The following is a 22,222-nucleotide window of genomic DNA, read 5'->3' as shown; positions in this document are numbered from 1 at the left end:
CCGGCCCTACCTGCCCAGCTCCCGCAGGGCCGGGATCATAGACGCCAGCTCCAGGCCGTGCTCGCCCATGGTGAGGACGCGAATCACTCTTCAACCGCGCCGAGGCGGGCTCCTGGCGTCTCCACAGATCTCTCTGGCGAGAAAGCGCGGCGCCCGACGGGGGCTCGCGGGGCCCAAAACTCCTCCCGGAAGCGGCGGCCAATCCGCCCTCCAGGCCAGAGTTTTCCGCGTAGGCTAGAGGGGGCGGGGCAAGGGCGGGGCAAGGGCGGGGCAAGGGGCAGGGTGCGCTCCGGTCAAATTTCCAGCGTTGTGTGCGCTCTGAGCCGGGAACTCTCGGCCGGCGAGATTCGCGAGAGTTTTGGTTTTTAGCGGTCCGGCTCTGTCACTCACTCCCAGCCTGAGCGGCTCAGATAAGCCAGACCTCTGGATCTGGGGAGGAAAGGGGCGTGGTGGGCACCAGCGCAGAACGCCTCGCATCACAAATGCGAAGACTGAGACAATTCAGCAACTAAAGGCCCAGGATCAGACCGCAGCTCTCCCCGCGGAGTCACACCTCCAGGTCCCTCATTTTCTACCACTCTCTTGACATCCTTTCTGAGAGATACAGGGCAAAAGATGGGCTCCTCCTTGTCCTTTCTGTTTCAGCAGGGTTTTTTTTGTTTCTTTGTTTTTCCCAACTTGAAGTCTCCCTTAGGTTTCCTTGTGGATTCTCCCAACGTTTAATATTTAAGAAGAGGGTTGAATTATATTTATTTGTGTCTCATTTAGTCAGCAGTAGTACTATGTATTTTTATGTCACCGTTACGGGCATTTATTACCTATGATTTAATTTTTAAAGTAAAATCAGTGGCTTTTGGCTGTAGACATTTCCTAGCTCAACCCAGTTTGTTTATACGAAAAATGATCATCATAAGAAGCTGTTAACATGTCAAAATTATGTATTTAATCAGGCAAGGCCATGCAGTGTGCTTACATTGGTTCCTTACACATGAGAATAATGGTTATACAGTATTCTAAAAAAAATCAAAGTGATGGAGTGACAGCCAAATACGCTTCCGCCTCAGGGATTTTGCATTTGCTGTGCCCTTTGCCTTGACCTTAAACGCCCCTCTTTCATCACCCCTCTTCAGATGTTTGCTGAAATGTCACCAGAGAGCACATAGACTAGCACACTTACACTCACACTCTTTTCCCCTTCATCCTGCTTTATTTTCTTCATAACACGTAGAACCAAATTATATACTATTTTATTGACTGTCTCCTCCAATTAGAATATAAGCTAAAATCCTGAGAGCAGGATTTTGTCTGTTTTATTTACTGCTTAGATACTCAGGACCTAAAACAGTGCCTGGTACATAGTTGGTGTGTACTAAATATTTGTAAAATTGTGGAGTGTTATGGTGGGAAGAACATGGGATTAGAAGTTGAAGCCCTGTGCAAGTTCTCATTTCACCTGCTAGCAACTATATTTACTAAAGTTACTCAGTAAAGTTACTTAACCTCTCTGTACTTCAGTTTTTCATCTACAAAATAGTAATATCTATCTTGTAAGATTACAGTAAAGATTAAATAAGAGGGGCTTCCCTGGTGGCGTAGTGGTTGAGAGTCCGCCTGCCGATGCAGGGGACACGGGTTCGTGCCCTGGTCCGGGAAGATCCCACATGCCACGGAGCGGCTGGGCCCGTGAGCCATGGCCGCTGAGCCTGCGTGTCTGGAGCCTGTGCCCCGCAACGGGAGAGGCCACACAGTGAGAGGCCCACGTACCGCAAAAAAAAAAAAAAAAAAAAAAAAAAAGATTAAATAAGAGGTGGTAGTGCCCTACAGTGGAATACCATTTCTTAGTTAAAATGAATGAAGTATGAATTCTGAAAACGATGTTGAGTGAAAAAAAAAGCAAATGGCAAAGGGATACATAACAATATTAAATCACATACCATTTTAAAACCACAAAATAAGACTTTTAGTGAGTGGATTTTGTATACATACATATATGATAAAAGTATAAAAACATGGTTGGGTAGGATATACATCAACTCCAGGAGAGTTATACCTCTGCAGAGGGAGAGAAGGGAATGAAATGAGAAGGTTTCAACATATCTGTGAAGGCTTTCTTTTAATAGCATTGGATTAACCATGACAAATCTACAATTTGTTATATTTGGTTGACCTGCTGATCTCTCCCAAATTCTTCCTTCTGTTCAGATCTATTTCTGAGCTTTATATTTCATTATGTCTTCCTTTCTACTGAATTTTTTTCCCTTGAATTTTTTCCAGGTATTTTATTTTATTTTATTTTATTTTATTTTCTGCCACGTGGCACGTGGGATCTTAGTTCCCCGATCAGGGATGGAACTCACACCCCCTGCATTGTAAGCGCAGAGTCTTAACCACTGGACCGCCAGGGAAGTCCCCCCAGGCATTTTATTTTTGTTTAAATTTTTTTTATGGAAAGTTTCAAATATATACAAAAGTAGAGAGAGTAGAATAAGGACCCCCCCTTATGCCCATCATACAACTTCAACAACTATCAGCCTATGACCAGTCTTTTTTCATCTATAGCTACCCCTCCCATTTCCCCTCTCTCTAATTGGATTATTTTAAGGAAAATCTCAGACAACTCATCAATTTATCTGTAAACACTTTATTTTGTATCTCTTAAAGATAAGGACTAAATTCTACCTATTAAATATCAAACCCATCCACTTCCCTCCAAATCCCATAATCACCATTCTAGTTTCAGACCATTGCTGTCTTGTGCCCAGATTACTTACATGACATTCTAGCTTGCCTTTTTTCCTTTGGGCTTGTTTCCCTTCCAATGTATTCTCTATGCTGAAGTATTACAACTTTATTTCCTCTTCAACAGTATTATTGAAATTTAAAAAATATGTACCCTAATATGTGCATATTTACTAACCACATATATTTAGTAATATATTCTAATATGCATGGACATAATGCAGCTGTTGATTGCTTCCTGTCTTCCTCTCACCCCCTCCTGGTTTTATCATTTGGGAAGTGGAGTGTGTCGGGAGAGTGAAGCAGGAAGCTGAGAGGCTGAGGTGGGTGGGTTCCTATGTCCTTGGGACCTTGGTTTCCTAAGCCCAGCATCTCAGATCAAGTTGACAACAGGGCACCAACCAATGTCCTGGAAGTTTCAGCCGGCCTGTGTATATAGAATTGTCCCCAAGGATGATTAAACTAGAGTGGAAGATGACCACCAGGTGGCACCACAACCCAAATGAGACCAAGATGGACTTGGTTCTCAGTCAGATGCCCAAACCCCTGGCTGCCTAGCTCTGCAAGTTCCATTGTAATGCATTGGATTTTTTTGGCTGCGTTGGGTCTTCGTTGCTGTGCACGGGGCTTCCTCAAGTTGTGGCGAGCGAGGGCTACTCTTCGTTGCGGTGCGCGGGCTTCTCATTGCGGTGGCTTCTCTTGTTGTGGAGCACAGGCTTTAGGCGCAAGGGCTTAAGTAGTTGTGGCGCACGGGCTTACTTGCTCCGCGGCATGTGGGATCTTCCCAGACCAGGGCTCAAACCCATGTTCCCTGCATTGGGAGGCAGATTCTTAACCACTGCGCCACCAGGGAAGTCCCTGGATTTTTTTTTTTTTAAACTCCATTTTGTCAGGATTTTACTGTGTACACTAAAATAGAAATCTTAAAGAAATGAGATTTAAAAATATAAACAATTGTCCATGTTCCTTTCTACAACTGAATGGACTTCAATATACACCTCCTTGGTACGCACAAACACACAAATTTTCATTTTAAATAATGTTTAATAACTTTAATTTTTAATAATTTTTATTTATTTATTCATTTGGCTGCAGCCGATCTCAGTTGCGGTACCTGGGATCTTCGTTGAGGCATGTGGGATCTTTCGTTGTGGCGCGGGCTTCTCTGTAGTTGTGGCATGCGGGTTTTTCTCTCTCTAGCTGTGGCTGTGGGAGCGTGGGCTCTGTAGTTTGCGGCACGCGGGCTTTCTCATTGAGGCGCACGAGCTCTGTAGTTGTGGTGCACAGGCTTAGTTGCCCTGCGGCATGTGGGATCTTAGTTCCCCGACCAGGGATCGAACCTGCATCCCCTGCATTGGAAGGCGTATTCTTTATCACTGGACCACCAGGGAAGTCCCTCATTTTTAATAATTTTAAAAGTTATTTATTTTTTATTATTTAATAATTTGCATTTTTAATAGTTTTAAAAACTTTGCTCCTAGATGATGCCAGTGTTGTTTGGAATTGTTCTACATGGCAGACAGAGCACCTTTTCAAAACCCAAGTATGATTATGCCATTCCCCTGCTTCAGTAGCTTGACTGTGTATTGAATATTGTCAGACAGATTAGTGGGTAAAAAGGGGCACATGTCTATTGGTTTTCACTGGCTAAAGCCTCAAATAACAGACCAACATAATCACAAGTCAACATTCTGAAACTTAATAAAGCAGAACAAATGATCCTGTACAGCCAAACTGCATTAATGAATTAATTTAATTCTATTAAACCCATTTAGTAGAAACACTGAAAAAGCCCATTATCAAAAACACCTAGTTGTCATAGAGGAACTTAAAATATTGAAGAAACTTAAATGTAAAGCTATTTGTCTTCCTATCCATGTGGCAGTTTCACATCTGCTAAGGCTGTATTTTAGGAGAAGAACTCCATTGTATTTGGATACAATTCAGAAATGACATGGAGTACCTTTGCATGTGTCCAGGAGATTTCTATCTCAGTAATGAACTATTGGCACTTACATTGCTAAGGTCTCAAGCATGACCCTAAGATTATATCAAATGTGTTTAAATGGTAATGATTATTTGCATTTGCAAGCATTATTTTTACTTTTCTCAAAATCCTTTCATCTGTTTCATCTGCTTTTATCCTCCCAGTAGCTCTGTAATGTAAATAAAGCTTGAGGAGAGGTTTCTGAGTTCTCGAACTTGAGCATGCATCAGAATCACCTGAAGGGCTTACTAAAACAGATTTCTGAGCCCCAGCCCATTCTGATTCAATGGGTCTGAAAGAGAATGCAATAACTTGCATTTCTAACAAGCTCTTAGGTAGTGCTGATACTGCTTGTCCGTGGACCACACTTCGAGTTAGCACTGTTGTAGAGTAGCATTTCTTAACCTTGACTATGCATTGAAATTATGTGAGTGGGAAGCTTTTTTTTTTTTTTTGCAGTACACGAGGCTCTCCCTGTTGTGGCCTCTCCCATTGCGGAGCCCAGGCTCCGGATGCGCAGGCTCAGTGGCCATGGCTCACGGGCCCAGCTGCTCCGCGTCTTGTGGGATCTTCCCGGACCGGGGCACGAACCCGCGTCCCCTGCATCGGCAGGTGGACTCTCAACCACTGCGCCACCAGGGAAGCCCTACGAGTGGGAAGCTTTTTAAAAGTATCTGGGTGATGATGGAGCCTCATTAGGGTCCAAGATGGCGGAGTAGGAAGATCTTGAGCTCACCTCCTCTCACAGGCACATCAAAATTATAATTTTTTTATATATTTATTTTTGGCTGCGTTAGGTCTTCGTTGCTGTGCGCGGGTTTTCTCTAGTTGCGGCGTGTGGGATTTCTCTAGTTGCGGCGAGTGGGGGCTACTCTTCATTGCGGTGCGCAGGCTTCTCATTGCGGTGGCCTCTTGTTGCAGAGCATGGGCTTGGGCTCTAGACGCGCGGGCTTCAGTAGTTGTGGCTCACAGGCTCAGTAGTTGTGGTTCGTGGGCTCTGAAGCGCAGGCTCAGTAGTTGTGGCGCACAGGCTTAGTTGCTCCACGGCATGTGGGATCTTCCCGGACTGGGGCTCAAACCCATGTCCCCTGCACTGGCAGGCAGATTCTTAATCACTGTGCCACCAGGGAAGTCCCCCAAATCATAATTATTTACAGAGCAACTATTGATGAGAAAGACTGGCAGACTAGCAGAAAAGATCTTCTACAACTAAAGATATAAAGAAGGAACCACCGTGAGATGGGTAAGAGAGGCAGAAAGATGGTATAGTCAAGACCCAGGTGGGCGGCCCACAAACTGGAGGATAATCACAACTGCAGAGGCTCTCCCCAAGGAGCGAGGGGTTTGAGCTCCACATTGGGCTCCCCAGCCTTGGGGTCCTGCACCAGGAAGAGGGACCCTCAGAAAGTTTGGCTTTGAAGGCAAGTGCAGGAGAGCTAGAGGGCTGGGGGAAATAGAGACTCTACTCTTAAAGGGCACACATAAAATCTCACACGCTCCAGGACCAAGGGCAGAAGCAATAATTTGAAACAAGCCTGGGTCAGACCCACCTGCTGATCTTAGAGAGCCTCTCAGAGAGGCAGGAGCAGCTGGAGCTCATCCTGGGGACAAAGGCCCTGGTAGTAGCCATTTTGGGGAGCACCATCTACCCCATGGACACTGGAGCTGGCGAATGCCATTTTGAAGTCCTGACTCTAGCTTATTAGCACTAGTGCCCAGCCCTGCCCACCAGCCTTTTGGCACCAGTACTGGAAAACCTCAGGCCAAGCAACTAACTGGATGGAGACACAGCCTCACAACCAGCAGGCTTGCTGCCTTAAGACCCCTTGAGCCCATAGACACCCTAAGCCAGCCCCACACAGCAGAGGGCCCAGGAGAGTGGACCAGAACTAGGCCTGGGACCCCACAGCCCTAGACCCAGAGACCCTGGGATCTGGCTCCATCCACCGAGGGGATGGCACTAGCCCAGGGACCAGTGTAGCCCACCAGGGGGTAGGCACCAGCCCTAGGTCCCCTTGGGCTCCAGCACCACCCACTGTGGGCCAAAACACCAGCTCCAGGACCCCCAAGCCCTGCAACCAGAGACCCCAGGATGCAGCTTTGCCCACCAGTGGGCTGGTACTAGCCCTAGGACCCAGCCTTACTCACCAGTGGGTGGACACCAGTCCTAGGACCACTACAGCCCTGCACCCTTTCCACCATCCTGCAGGCCAGCACCAGCCCCAGGACCCTCTGGGTCCCAGTCCAGCCCACCAGCAAACTAACACCAGCCCTAGGACACCCCCAACCCGGACACTGACTCTGCCCACCAGCAAGCCAATACCAGCTTCGAGGCACATTGTACCCCTCAGCCAGCTGCCCTGGGATCCAGCCACACTCACCAGTGGGCCAACACCAGCTTTGGGACACCCTATATCAGGAACTGGCCTCACCCACCGACAGGCCAATACTAGACCCAGGACCCACAGCCCTGTAATCTCGTACTCCAGAACCTGACCCTGCCCACCAGTGGGTCAGCACTAGCCCCCAGACCCACCAGGGCCCCAGAGCCAGCAGCCTCTGCACAAGGCAGGACCTGGCAACCAACCAGACCAGGGACCAGCCGTGCCTACCAGACTGCCCACAGTAGTCAGCCCACCACAACAGAAGGGCCCATGCAGCCCAAATGGGGAGCACCCCTAGAATATATAGGTCTGGTGGCCAGAGGGCCGTGTGTTGTTGGGATATATAGGACATCTCGTACAAAAGACCACTTCTCCAAGGTCAGGAAACATAACCAACCTCCCAGATACATAGAAATAAAAGCAGCCAATTTGGCAAACAGAGGCAACAGAGGAGTATGTTCTAAATGAAGGAAGAAGATAAAACCCCAGAAGAAGAACTAAGTGGAGATAGGCAATCTACCTGATAGACAGTTCAAGGTAATGATCATAAAGATGTTCAAAAAACTAGGGAGAAGATTGGATGAACAGAGTGAGACATGAGAAGTTTTTAACAGAGTTAGAAAATATAAAGAACATAGAGAGATGAAGAATACAATAACTGAAATGAAAAGTATCCTAGAAGGAAGCAACAGTAGATTAGATAATACAGAGGAACAGATCAGCAAGCTGGAAGACAGAGTCGTAGACATCGCTGAAGCTGAACAGAAAAAAGACAAAAAAAAAAAGAAATGAGAAGAGTTTAAGAGACCTCTGAGACAGCATAAAGCATACTAACATTCACATTACAGAGAACCCAGAAGCGGGGAAGAGAAAGGGACAGAAACATACTTGAAGACATAATAGCTGAAAACTTCCCGAACAGAAGTTAGGAAACAGACAACCAGGTCCGAGAAGCACAGAGAGACCCAAACAGGATCAACCCAAAGGGGACCACACCAAGACACATTGTAATTAAAATGACAAAAATTAAAGATACAGAGAGAATATTAAAAGCAGCAAGGGAAAAGCCACAAGTTATGTACAAGGGAACTCCCATCAGCCTATCAACTGACTTTTCAGCAGAAACTCTGCAGGCCAGAACGGAGTAGCATGATATATTTAGAGGGATAAAAGGGAAAAATATACAATTAAGAATACTCAAGCCCGGACTTCCCTGGTGGCGCAGTGGTTAAGAATCCACCTGTCAATGCAGGGAACATGGGTTCGAGCCCTGGTCCGGGAAGATCCCACATGCCACGGAGCAACTAAGCCCCTGCGCCACAACTACTGAGACTGCACTCTAGAGCCCGTAAGCCACAACTACTGAAGCCCACACACCTAGCGCCCGTGGTCCACAGCAAGAGAAACCACCTTAACGAGAAGCCTGCGCACTGCAGTGAAGAGTAGCCCCCGCTCACCACACATAGAGAAAGCCTGCTCACAGCAATGAAGACCCAATGAGGCCATAAATAAATAAATAAATAAACAAACAAACCTCAAGCTGGCAAGGCTTTCATTCAGATTTGATGGAGAGATCAAAAGTTTTACAGACAAGCCAAAGCTAAAAGAGTTCAGAACCACCAAACCAGCTTTACAAAAAATGTTAAAGGGACTTTGCTGAGCAAAGAAGACCACAACTAGAAACGTGAAAATTATGAAAGGGAAAATGCTCAAAGGCAAATATACAATAAAAGTAGTAAATCCACCTTGTATAAAGCTAGTAGGAAGGTTAAAAGACAAAAGCAGTAAAATCATCTATATCCACGATAAGTAGTGAAGGGATACACACACACACACAAAATGTAAAATATGTCAAAAACAGTAAGTGTGGGGTGGGGAGAAAAAAATGCAGGCTTGTTAAAATACCTTTGAACTTAAGGGATCAGCAACTTAAAATAATCACATATATATGGCTATGTGTAGTGTGGGATATATAGTCTATAACTATGTAACATCCTTGTATGGTGACATATCATAACTAGATTTATTGTGGTGATCATTTTGAAATATATAGAAATACCAACTCACTATGTTGTATAACAGGAACTAATATAGTGTTTTAGGTCAGTTATACTTCAAAAATAAACAAACAGAGAAAAAGAGATCAGATTTGTGGTTACCAGAGGAGAAGGGTTGGGGGAGGAGGGATTGAATGAAGGTGGTCAAAAGTTACAAATCTCCAGTTATAAGTAAGTACTAGGGATGTAGTGTAAAACATGATAAATATAATTAACTGCTATATGTTATATATGAAAATTGTTAAGAGAATAAATCTTGAGTTCTCATCACAAGAAAACAAATTTTGTTTTTATTCCTTTAATTTTGTATCTATGAGATGATGGATGTTCACTAAACTTATTATAATAAACATTTCATGATGTATGTTAGTCAAATCATTATGCTGTACACCCTAAACCTATACAGTGCTGTATGTCAACTATATCTCAATAAAACTGGAAGAAAAAATTATAAAATAATATAAAAAATAAAAAGTATCTGGGCATTCCCAGAGATTCTGATTTGATTGATTTGGAGTAAGGTGTATATATATATATGTATATATGCATTTGTCTACTTACCAACAAGCTCAAGCATCTACTCATATGTCTATAAATCATTTGGATTTTATTTTCTGTTAATTACCTACTCAGGACTTTATGAGTTTTATTTTGGTTGTATCTTTTTGTTGATTTATAGGAGCATTTTAATGTATTATGGACATTAACCCTTTTCTGATAGATACTCTGAAAATATTTTCTCTTTGTCAGTTGCTTCTTGTCATACAGAAATTTTAATTTTTATTGTATCAAATCTGTCCATATCTTCCCTTACGGCTTCTGGGTTTTGAGTCTTGCCTAGGAAGGTTAACCCCAAGGTTAAAAGTGTTCTTTTGTACTTTTTACTAAGATTTTTGTATTTGAGTTTCCTAGTATTCATTTTCTCATTTATTTACTGATCATTTTCGAATAAGACAACATGTTTCCCAGATGGAACATGCATTTGTCAGTATCGAAGTCCCTTTTGCTAGTTTAAGAATAAAGAGGTTTATTATGAGATGCAGATAATATATGGAATCATTGGGAGAAACAGACTTCATCATGAGAATCCAAGAACTCCCCAAATTACCGTAAAGGCAGTTGCTAACTCTGACAGGATCAGGAAGCTGCCAGAAGAGGATCATGCTTTCCCTCTCTCCTCATGCGATTCAATTTTCAACCAAAGTCTTACATGACCTGATGAAACCTAAATCATATCTGGAACCATACCTACAAGTAAATCTGGGAAATGTAGTTTTTGGCTTTCCAGGAAGGGATTCAAGAAGCGAGTTAGGGCAATCCACAGTGTCTGTTAATGTGTTATCGACTAGTCCATCACTTTCTCATTATTTTGATGTATCATCGTTTTCATAAGTACATCACAGATGAAAAAATATTTGGGGACAATCAGTCTTTGCCACACTCCACAGCTGTTTTCCTATCTCCCATCTGTTTCAGTTAATGTTGTACATGAGTTTGTTTTTTTCAACTAAGGATGGGCAGGGTGTGGAGGGAGGATAGAGAATGTAGTAAACTGCCCCAGATCATCCTTTTATGCCCTAAAGCCATTTCCCCACCAATGCCTGTTAGGCTGACTTCATCCTGAAATAATTCCTCAGCTTGATCTTCCAGTCCCTACCTGCTCATCATCTGCGTCTTTTCTGAAACCTGGGTCATCCATTTCGTTCTTTATCTCAGTCATCAAAGTTTTAAATTCCCGACTATCTGGTCAAAATTTCTTTACTTGCAACATCATCTCATGATTATTTGAAGGTATTAATTATACTTTCCAAATGTCATCTTCTGATGGTTGCCTAGCTCTGTTTTCTCTACTGTTAGTTGTAGAAATGGTGCTTCTCTCATAGTCATTTTTTCCTCAAACGTATGATATAATGTTCAGTTATCTGTTCAATTTTGTATTTTATTTATTTATTTATTTTTAATTGAAGTAGTGTTGATTTAACAACTTTGTATTTTAGAATCTCTATTCGTTTTACCTTTTTATTTACTGTAGACATCCTTTGCCAATTTGGAGTAAGGAATAGTACTCGAGAAGCCAGGATGTATTGGCAGCTCACCCTCCAGGTATGGGAGACGAGTGTTCTTCCTGGAAGTCTGTAGCTACTAGGACCACAGTTTAGACCCCACTGGGGAGGAAAAAGGTGTTGACTAGCCTAGCTGCTCTAAATCTCTTTCCCCAGTTACTCTCTCTGACCAGTGCCTCAGTGCCCTCCTTCCATTTCTTGATCTGTTAGCTGAGTTTGCACACCGTTCCCCCAACTGCTCCATCCTTTGCCTTAGCCTCCTCCTCTGTATGATTTGAGCGGAACGTTCCTTCCATCTTCGTTCTCTGAGATATGATCCTCTCTGTATTTTGTCTTTTCTCAACATTTCTGGTTTGCTCATGGCAGTTTTTCTTGTTTTCCTAGGATATTTTTTTCTTTTAACAAGTATCTTGCGGACTTCCCTGGTGGCACAGTGGTTAAGAATCTGCCTGCCAATGTAGGGGACATGGGTTCGATTCCTGGTCCAGGAAGATCCCACATGCTGCAGAGCAATTAAGCCCACGCGCCACAACAACTGAAGCCCGCGCGCCTAGAGCCCATGCTCCGCAACAAGAGAAGCCACCGCAATGAGAAGCTCGCGCACCGCAACAAAAAGTAGCCCCCGCCCGCCTCAACTAGAGAAAGCCCACAGGCAGCAGCGAAGCCCCAACACAGCCAAAAAAAACCCACCATTTTTTTCTTTACCTTTATGGGGAAATAATTTATATAAAATACATTTAATAAATTTAAAGTGTACAATTTAGCTTTGACAGTTGTAGACTCCTGTGAAATCTCCACTATAATCAAGACAAGATTTCTTTTCCATCATCCCCAAAAGATTTTTACTGCCCCTTGACAGCCCATTCCTCCCTTTACCCCTGGCTCCAGGCAGTTACTGGTTTGCTTTTTGTCACTTTAGGTTAGTTTGAACTTTATACAGATGGAATTATATATTTGTCTCTGGCCTCTTTCACTCAGCATAATAATTTTGAGATTTATCCATGTTGAAGCCTACATGAGTAATTCTTTCCTTTTTTTTTTTTTTTGCTGAGTAGTATTCCATTGCATAGATGGATATTGCACAATTTGTTTATCCATTCACCTGTTGGTGGGCATTTGGGTTCCTTCTGCTTGGGGCTATTGTGAAAAAAAGCCGCTGTGGACATTCATATTCAAATCTTTGTGTGAACATGTACTTCTCTTGGGTAATAACTATGAATGGAATGGATGGGTTATGTGGCAGATGTGTGTTTAACGTTTTAAGAAATGTATTGTGAGAACTCACAACTCCTTTACATCTGGGCTCAGATAAGGATACTTAAGCCACTGATTTCTCTAGGTGTAAGGCAGGGAGAAATCCTTATCCTCCTCAGCCTTAGCCCACGTACTTCCATATTTAATTGATTATCGATTCCTTTGGGTTCCTAAAATAATTCCAACATCCTTCTTTTTCTTCTCTCAAGCCATACTAATATCATCTCAGGATTTCTTGGGTACCTATTTTGTACCCAGTATTGTGCTAGGCGCTAAAGGGTCACACAGGACTTTGAGTTAAAGGGGCAACAAATTAGGGCCCCCTCCTGTTGCCTGGACACAGCTGGAGACACCACAACCGTAGGCTATGCTACAGGCAAAATACGTGAGAACTCCTTGCATTCCACTTACTTGACTCACATGCTAGAGGAAATATCCCACCTTTGCGTGTGAGCTGTAGTTATTTAGTTTTTAAGCAGGTGTGGCTGTTAAATGAAGAGGAAGTGTTATGTGAAATCCCAAAAAGAGGGCGAAGGGGAGAGAAAACTTTCCTCTTTTAATACCAAATATGTATATCTTTTCTTTGGACCGGAGGTTCGCAGCGTGTGGTATCCGAATTAGTAGTACCTGTTTCCCCTGTGAAAATGTTAGGCATGCGAATGGTCGTGCCTCATCCTAGATTTATTTGAATCTGAGCTCTTGAGTGTGGGAACTGTGTTTCAACAAGCCCTCCACGTGCTTCAGATCCACACTCAAGTTTGAGAAGCACTGTGCTAAGATCATTCCAATTGTGTAGATGGTCATCTTTAGGCTTGGAGGAAGGTGCGTCCTGGGTAGCTTTGGGCAGTAAGGATAAGGTTGCCGCAGCACCCCTCCGCCACTCCCCCCTCTCCTCTCCCCGCACCTGCAGCTCCACTTCAGCTCTTGGCCTCGGGTCCTTTCCCCTGGGAGCCGCAACCAAAACCAGGCAAGTGGATTTCGAGTTTGCTGACCCGGGTGCCGGCCGGGCATGCGTAGTGGCGCGAGCGCATTTGCTAGGCGGGCGCGGCCAGGTAGCCGCAGAACCGACCTGCGGGTGCCTGGATCGGGAGCGGGAGCTGCGGACTGGAGGGCAGGTACGCGGCGCGGCGGTGGGGTCCGAGAGGAAGCCTGAACCGACAGGCAGAAAACAAAGCTTTACGTCCTCGCAGGCGCTCCGCGGCGGCTCCAGGGGGAGTCTCTCCGGGTTTCCCTCGCTGGAGAGGTGGCTCCCGGCGCCCGCTGTGCAGTGCGGCGCCCGCCGACCTCAGGGCGCGCTCCTGCTCAGTCTGGGCAGCGTGTAGTGCGGGCAGGTGTTAACTCGTGTATTTATGCTACTTACCCAGTAAGCCTGAGAACTGCATTATGATTCTCTGCATGAAGTTAGGCATTTCGTTAACTTTTCTATTTTCCTCTCTTTTAAACTTTGAGTGGCCGCTGGTGAGGCTTTCTGATCCAGCCTGTTTTCGCTGGACTTCTGTGACTGGTTTATTTGCCTTTGGTCTTTTGGTGCATAGGATCAGTAGGACTGGAGTGAAATCAGCATCCGTGGTTTCTGATTTTGGTGCCTTTCCTGGAGCAGGGGACCCCTGGATGCGGCATTAAAAAAAAAAAAAAAAAAAAAAAGCTAACTTTCAGCGCATTTCAGTGCCCAAAACTTTCTGCATTTCAGCTGCATTTTTAAGTAGACTTCGTAAAGTTGAAGATTTCCCCCCCCCTTACTTTTCTACATTACTGTTATTTCAGGCATCGTTTGGTCTTAAAAGGAAGCGGTCTTTTATTTTATTTTTTGAAATTAATTGTTATTGGAGTATAGTTGATTTACAATGTTGTGCTAGTTTCTGCTGTACAGCAAAGTGAATCAGCTCCACATGTACATATATCCACTCATTTTTAGATTCTTTTCCCACATAGGTCATTAAAGAGTACTGAGTAGAGTTCCCAGTGCTATACAGTAGGTTCTTCTTCTTTTTTTTTTTTTTTTTTTTTTTGCGGTATGCGGGCCTCTCACTGTTGTGGTCTCTCCCGTTGCGGAGCACAGGCTCCGGATGCGCAGGCCCAGCGGCCATGGCTCACGGGCCCAGCCGCTCCGCGGCATATGGGATCCTCCCAGACCGGGGCACGAACCCGTATCCCCTGCATCGGCAGGCGGACTCTCAACCACTTGCGCCACCAGGGAGGCCCCAGTAGGTTCTTCTTAGTTATCTATTTTATATATAGTAGTGTGTATATGTCAGTCCCAATCTCCCAATTTATCCCTCTGCCCTTACCACTTAGTAACTATAAGTTTGCTTTCTACATCTGTGACTCTATTTCTGTTTTGTAAATAAGTTCATTTGTACCAATTTTTTTTAGATTCCACATTTAATTGATATCATATATTTGTCTTTCTCTGTCTGACTTCACTCAAAATGACAATCTCTAGATCCATCCATGTCGGGAAGCGGTCTTTTAGATGAGTAACAGCATTCTCACTTTTCTCCCCTTTATTTACCCTGTCACATTTAATAGTTCACAGAGATATTTTACCCTGGGGCTGCAGTATTGGAAACGCGTGTACGAGGTTAAGGTTATGCTGCACAAATTTCTTGGATAACCTGTAAGCCATAAACAAAATGTGGGGACCCCACACTGAACATTCTTTAAGTGTTAAATTTATGATGTGGGAGGCGTGTACATAGAATTAATAAGTTTAGGAAAAAAATTTCTAGTCCAGGAAGAGAAACCTATATGGAAAGGGAATACAGATATCTGCCTTTTCCTTCACCCCGCTCCTGCCCCCGCCCCCGCCCCCGCCCCCGCCCCCGCCCATGATGAATGTTTTAATGGCAGAAATAATATACAGTTGGTTTAGTTTTGGCCTGTGGAGACCTTCGAGGTCAGCCAGTTCAGCTGCTTCAGTTTACAAACGAGAAAACCGAAACCAAGGAGGTTAAATGACTTGCTGTGGCTGCTGGAGCCCCTCCTTGGCAAAGCTGGGCCCGGACCCCAGGTTTTCTGATTTGCAGGGCTCTTTTTACCATCCCCGGCCAATACTCTCCTCAGAGTTTGGTTAGATTATTACACTTTCTTTTTCTCTTCTACCTCCTTATACTTTGTAATCTGGTTTAGGCAGAAGATTAGCTCTTCCTGCTACTAAGCTTGCTAGTACCTTGTAAACTCCTTTCAAAGAGTACCCTCTCATTCAAGCCCCACCTAACAATTGGCTGGTCTTGAAACCGCCCTCCTTCCTTGCCTCAGAATGCTTGTTTGCCTCCCTCCATGTTGAAGTCCTGCGTATGCTCAAGGTGTAGCTCAGGTGTGCCTCTTCCTAGAAGCCTTCCTTGATTACTGCAGCCAGAAAGTAGTTCTTCCCCTTCTGAACCCTCTAACGTTTATTACTGTTGCCTGTGCTAGTATCCCTCGTCTTTAGTATCCCGGATTGTTGAATTTTAGTACATAACCCAACTTCCTGACAGTGTGTGTAAGCTCTTGGAGCTTCAAGCCTATGACTTAGACAACCCACCCAGAACTAAGCACCAGTAATGTTCTTGGTACTGTTTGTGGGAGGGAGGAAGTGAAGTAGGGACGGTTTGGTAAAGGGATTTGATGTGGATGTTCTGTGAAATGAGGGAGGCCACCTTAGAGCTATAGTAAGACAGTGGCCAAGTCAAACCAGCCTGATGGGATGATTCTCATATCTTCATGAGAGGTCATGATGGATCATTTAGGGCAGTTCTGGGGACAGGAGTCAAATCATAACAGGGGAGCGTTGCCTAAGGCCTGGACTTAAGCATGTGATTCTAAGTGCAGAGTGGAGAGCACAGATGTGAGAAGTGTTGTAAAGGGGAAAGCATTTGTAAGAGACTAGATGCTGGGACTTCCCTGGCAATCCGGTGGTTAAGACTCTGAGCTTCCACTGCAGGGGGCACTGGTTCAATCCCTGGTCGAGGAACTAAGATCCCTCGTGCCGCGTTGCCAGAAACTAGATGCAGAGAAGAAAAGATACTCTGAAAGTTGCTTTAGCTTCAGGTTTGGGGTGTTGGTAATGTTCTTTTTATTTTATAAATAACCTCCAACGGTGACATTATCTCTTTCTGTTTCTTACAGTTGTTGATGTGGTTGTCTCATTTGCCATTCTAGATGATAAGTTCTTTGGGAGATGACCTTTAATCCCTCACTGTGCCAGGCACGTAGCTTTGCAGTATTAGATACTCAATAATTTTTCATTAATAAGTAAACAAACAAGTGTATTTTGACATGGGGAGGGTGAGAGTTTAGGATCTTAGAGCTATAAGGTAGCACTTTACCCAGACCATCCCCTCAGGATGTAGAGGTGGAGCTGAGATGTGCTTAGCTAAGCTAGTTAGTGGTTTAGCCAGAACCTCTGCCCTAGTTTCATTGCTACTAGTCCCTAACTTTTCAAGGTTGATGACCCCAAGATTAATTTGAGTTGGAGATGTTCTGTGGATCAAAAGCCCTCAGAGACCTAATCTAAAGAGGGGAACTTGGTGGCCAATGGGAGGATGTCTGTGTCATTGGAAGAGGTGACACACAAAGGATGACTGGCCAGTTCAAGGTTGAATGAGGGGCAAGGCTGCAGACCTGGGGATCTGGAGTCGCGGAGGAGTCTGGAAAGGACATGGTGGCTTAGCTTGTCAGTGGCAGAAGATACAAACGGGTGGGCCCCAAGTCCGTGGACTGAGAGTGTATTTGGGAGAGATATTTTACACTACCGGGAGGTAGTGGGTGATGGCCGTGGTGTTTATGACCCAGGAATGTGAGGTAAGCTTGAGAGAGAGAGAATTGTGATCAGACTCTCCACCTGGAAAAACAAGACAGAAGGCAGGGCTTCCAAACCCCAGACCCTGGATCAAGAAGTAGTTTGGTATATTTGTTTACTTGGAACAGATGTTGCAAATAGCCATTTTGCAAAGCAAAACACAGCCTTTTCACTGAGCTGCACACAGCATTGAGGGAGCTGTTGGAGGGCACACATCCTTTCTGTTGACAATCACACTGTAGTTGATCACCATCTTCAGCTGGCAGTGATGCCTCTTCTTATGAGTCAAGAAGAGAGAACACTTGGGAGGAGGTACGGAGTTTGAGAGATGATTACTGGCGGGGCAGGGAAGGGTTGGCTAAGTATAGAGGAATTACTTTTTTTTTTAATCTTGACATTAGTCCAAGTTGATTGGACAGTGAAATGCAAGATCAAGCAGTATGTCGAAGTTAATGTCACATACACTTAACGCCCAGGTATTAAATTCCAGAGTAATGTATCATAACCCTGTGTAAAATAACTGTACTATGTAACTTTCTCCAAATAATAATAGTAATATTAGTAGCTAGTATTTTAAAATGTTTTCCACGGATCAGACACTGTACTAAACACTTTACAAGCAATATGTCATTGAATCTCTACAGACCATCCGATGAAGTTGGTGCAAATGTTATTCCCATTTTACAGCCAAGAAAACTGAGACTTAGGTAAAAATCACATTTCTGAGGTCACATCATGGACAAGTGGCTGAACTGAGCTTGGATCCCAGACCCACCTGGCTTCAGGCACTGAGAGCTAAAGTAACTTAATCAAATAGCTTAACAAAATGCGAAATGGATAAATGTGGTAACCCTAACAGATGCTTAGAATGGCTACAGATTTTATCTGGTGACACTCCCAACATTCTCTGAGCCAGACTTTCATAAGAGAAACAAAACAACAGTGATGAATCTTTCTGGGTTTTGTTTTTAAAATTATTCCGCTCAGTCTTTATCTCCTTTTCACCCTTGAAGCCTTCCTGGAGGCAGGGACAGCAGCTCTTTCTCTGGGTGCACCATAAAGCTCTTTTGGGGTGATGGAGGTGAGTTGGTAGGGATCCAGGAGATGCCTCTGGAGTTGGGGGGTGAGACACTCACCTTGTGTATAAGCCTAAGGACTCTAGGGTGAACAGTTCATAAGGAATTTTTCACCTGGGGTGGCAGGATCCACCGTTGGGAGCTCCTGGAAGATCTGTGGGTCCTGACCCTACCCCTGATCTCAGATCTTTGAACTGTGGTCAGAACCCCCAGGCTGAATCCAAACCTGGACACTTCCTCTGGGATCCTTCAGTTCGGGGAGTTCTGACGTCAGTGTGGACACGTTGCAGTTGGAGGTGGGTGTCGATACCTCAGGGAAGGCCCCGGGTCAGAGACAAGTGATTTAGAGGCAGGGCGGGCAGGCCTCAGCCTTGACCAGCTGACTCGGCTGTGAGAAAATGTCCCGTACCTCCCTGCTTGGTGTGCCACGTTACTCTCTCGTGGGAGCCTCAGAATAGAAAGCAGCTGAGGATGTTCCTCTCTTCCCTGTGCTGCCTGAGCCCCTCTGTCCGTTTCCTGCTTCTGCCTCTGTGCTGGTTCTGTGCGTTCTCAGGGCCTGTCTCTGGACATGAAAGGAAAGGCCACTGCCTGCTTCAGGCCCTTACCCATTACGTGTTTCAACATGCAAAAATCCAAATCAACCTTTTGATGAAAATCAGGGAGAAAGGGCCCTTTGTGTTGCCTACCGGTTTCTTGGTTATAAAATGGTTATACAGTTTTGATTGCTGGAACTGTTGCTGACGTATAAAATCACATGAGATGTGAGGCTGTGTTTACTTTGATCATCTTATTTCTTTTTAGTACTACTGTGTCTGAAAGTGCCTACTTACCTTTTCTGGTGAGAAACATGTAGCGTGGCTTCTGTGAAAGTGAGTTGCTTTTTAGTAATACTGTGGGCACAGAAAGGGCGAGAGAGGGCTGATTAGGAGAGTTTTTCTCTTATTTAAAACACTTGTTTCATCAGAAAGTATTTTCTTTTCTGAGAGTTATGTGTTATTTGTTCATAAAGTCCAGCTGTGAAGGAGACTTTAAACTTTATAATAAACTAGATTTTTCTTTTTGAGCAATTCAGAGCTATAAAGCTACAAGAATATTTGGGTTATAACTCACTGCACAGAGACACGCCTTCTTCAGAAAACCCAAGCCAACCACAAAGAAAACCCGAGAAACTGTCTCTTTCTGATAGTAAGGTGGATGGATATCTTAGTAAGGTGGAAGCAAAAAAGCAGAAGGTTTTGGGGAATGGTTGACAGGAGAAACTCAGTATTAGAGGAAACCAGAATTACTTCACTATTGAGAAACTCAATAAATTGTTTAAAGATCCAGTCCCAGGAAATAACATTTAAAAGAAAAATGATGAAAGCCCCTTCAATTTGTTAGAGAACCAAAAAACAAGAGATTTTAGTAGTACTGTCAAAATAGAATTTGGGTTGAATTTGAGTTTAAAACATTGGTAATGGTAAATGTATGTAGAAGGATTTCATGTTAATTGCCCCCTACAATGAATTCCCACATGAGGCCTCTGCACTCCATGAATAAAAGAGTAAACCTATCTCCATGGATCATAATTGTAAAACCCAAAGTGATGCATGACAGTCTTTGACCTAAAACTGATGTTGATCAAGGAAATTTGAATGCCTTAGACAGAAAGTTTGTTCCCATAGCTGGTGCTCAGAATCTAGATTAAATTGTTAAAATGAAAGAAAAAAGGGTTCAGAACTGACTCGTTTACAGTGAATGATCAAAGGCACAGGTAGACTTTTTGTCTCATTTCACTTTGTCATCTTAAATGCCACCTTTTATGGCTCTATTGGTTTTTTTTCTTTTTTTTGTCCTTGATGATATATACTGTGTACTGTTTATAGGTAAAAATCAATGCAAACTAGAATTCTGAGGTTTGATAAATGTCTCTGCTTAGGGTTTTAATGCTATTCATCAATAATTTGGTGGAGTGATCATATCAAATTAGTACATAATTGATCCTTCAGCTCAATAGCAAGTTAGTATTTATAACCGTTGGGAACAAATCAAAAGTTCTCAAAGACTCCATAATTCTTTCACTTGAAAGCTCTCTCAGCATTTTGTCCTGGTCCAGTCTCCCGTTTCCTTCCTCTCCCCTCAGAGGGTCATTGGGACACTCTTTTGGTCCAAGGGGTATTGCCAAGAGTGGCCCAGTTATTTCAGAGTTGAAGTGTTATCAGGTCAAGGAGATGCCAGGCATGAAACACGGCTCACAAAAACCGAATGATGTTTTTCAGCAAAAGTTGTCCTGCCAAGTGAATTAATTTTGGAAAAACAGCACTAGCAGCAATTGGCCTGATCCCTTTTCCTATCCTCAAACAGCCCAAGTTAAACCCAGGATCACCATCCTTGGAAAAAAGGTAATCTGAGAATGTCTGAATGTTTATTGCTCAGTCAAAATGAGCCACGTAGGGTAATTAAAGTTTAGATATCTGAAATCAGTTGGCCTATGATCAGGGCCGTGGATGAGAAGTCAAAGTCTGTGATTCTGTTTCTGACCCCATGAGAAGAGAGGCCTTCTCTTCAGCTGCAGGTTTGCTGACCAAACAAGAATAGTAAATGTGAAAGCAATTAGTAACCTATAAGGTGAGGAGGTAAGGTATTTATTGATGTAATAATATTCCAGCTTCGCTGCCTTTCATTGATAAGTGGCCAGGACTTTGAGAATGGATGACTTGCCTGCTTGAGGTTACCTGGCTTGGAAATGGCAGAGATGGAATTCACATCTGTGTCTTTTCATTTCAACATTTGACAAAATGTTAGGGCTCAGCATTGGGACTATAGTGATGCCCAAGACAGGTGTAGGGTCCCTGTCCTCATGGGACGTCCGTCTACCCCAAATACAGTGCTCTTTCAGTCAATCCATACTTCCTTCTTTTACTGACCAGAGGGAATCATTTCTCTATGAAATTGACAGCTGGCTTTTATAAAATCTTAAATGTGTTTATGGCTAAGCCTCCACTATGGAGCTCTTTAAGTGATTTCTCTGTTCCCAAAGGTGCCTTCAACAGCTGCCCCCTAAACTTCAGATCTCACTTCTCCGTTGTGGAGAGAGGAGTTGGATGCCTCTCAGCATCCTTCTGATGGTCCATCAGGGGCTTGCTGCAGAAGCATACTTTTCCCTCTTCCTCTGCAAAATCAAAGGGATTTGATTGCCGAAAGGGAGCTGGGCTGCGACAGCACTATAAGTGAGGCACGGTCGGTGTACTCACAGGTTCTCAGTCAGGTGGGGGAGGCAGACACAGAGGCAGCCTGGGACACAGGTGAGCACCAGGAGGAAGGGCAGAATGAGGCTTTGGGGGACCCCAATGGAGAGCAGTTCATTCTGTTCAGTGGGTTGAGGAAGATGTCAAGACTTCTGAGCTGAGCCTTGAAAGAAAAGCACAAGTTCCATCTACAGAGGATACACAGAGGAAAAAGCATTCCTTGGGGAAGGGACAGCATGAGCAAAAGCACGGAGACAGGCTGGAGCTGACTTGTTCAGGAAAATGCAGGTACGTTACTGTGTTCTAACAGGTGATCGGGCATAAGAAGCAGTTGGAGAGCTTGTTAACAAACAGGTGGGTGGGTCCCAACTCCAAGTTTCTCATTCTTTAGGTCTGGCGTGGGGCTGGAGAATTTTTTTTTCTTTTGAGTTAGGTCTATATTTTAGTTTTATTTTTTTGAGCAGGGAGAGTTTAATATAAAGAATTATTAACTATAATGGGGACTGGAGTAATGAGAGATTGGGTAATAAGTAGCAGAGAGAATATAGTAATATAGGCTGCTTCCTATGTCTGCTATTCCTATATTCTTTTTTTTAAAATTTATTTATCTTATATTTATTTTTGGCTGTGTTGGATCTTCGTTTATGTGCGAGGG

At 44.0% G+C, this 22,222-nt stretch overlaps 2 protein-coding genes across 2 annotated transcripts in view; one reads left to right on the top strand and one right to left on the bottom strand.

Annotated features, from left to right (window-relative positions):
* Nucleotides 1-182, bottom strand: part of ATR (ATR serine/threonine kinase) — a 102,560-nt gene extending 102,378 nt beyond the window's left edge. The window contains exon 1 of the mRNA XM_060099573.1: nucleotides 11-182. Within this exon, the coding sequence (XP_059955556.1) occupies nucleotides 11-69 (59 nt within the window). The 5' untranslated portion in view covers nucleotides 70-182. The remainder of the gene's footprint in view (nucleotides 1-10) is intronic.
* A 13,348-nt stretch (nucleotides 183-13,530) lies between these two features.
* Nucleotides 13,531-22,222, top strand: part of PLS1 (plastin 1) — a 101,806-nt gene continuing 93,114 nt past the window's right edge. The window contains exon 1 of the mRNA XM_060100220.1: nucleotides 13,531-13,599. The gene's annotated coding sequence lies outside the window, so the exon portion shown is untranslated. The remainder of the gene's footprint in view (nucleotides 13,600-22,222) is intronic.

This window comes from Mesoplodon densirostris, chromosome 5, assembly GCF_025265405.1.
Source record: "Mesoplodon densirostris isolate mMesDen1 chromosome 5, mMesDen1 primary haplotype, whole genome shotgun sequence".
Lineage (NCBI taxonomy): Eukaryota > Metazoa > Chordata > Mammalia > Artiodactyla > Ziphiidae > Mesoplodon > Mesoplodon densirostris.
This window is presented reverse-complemented; position numbering and strand designations above follow the sequence as displayed.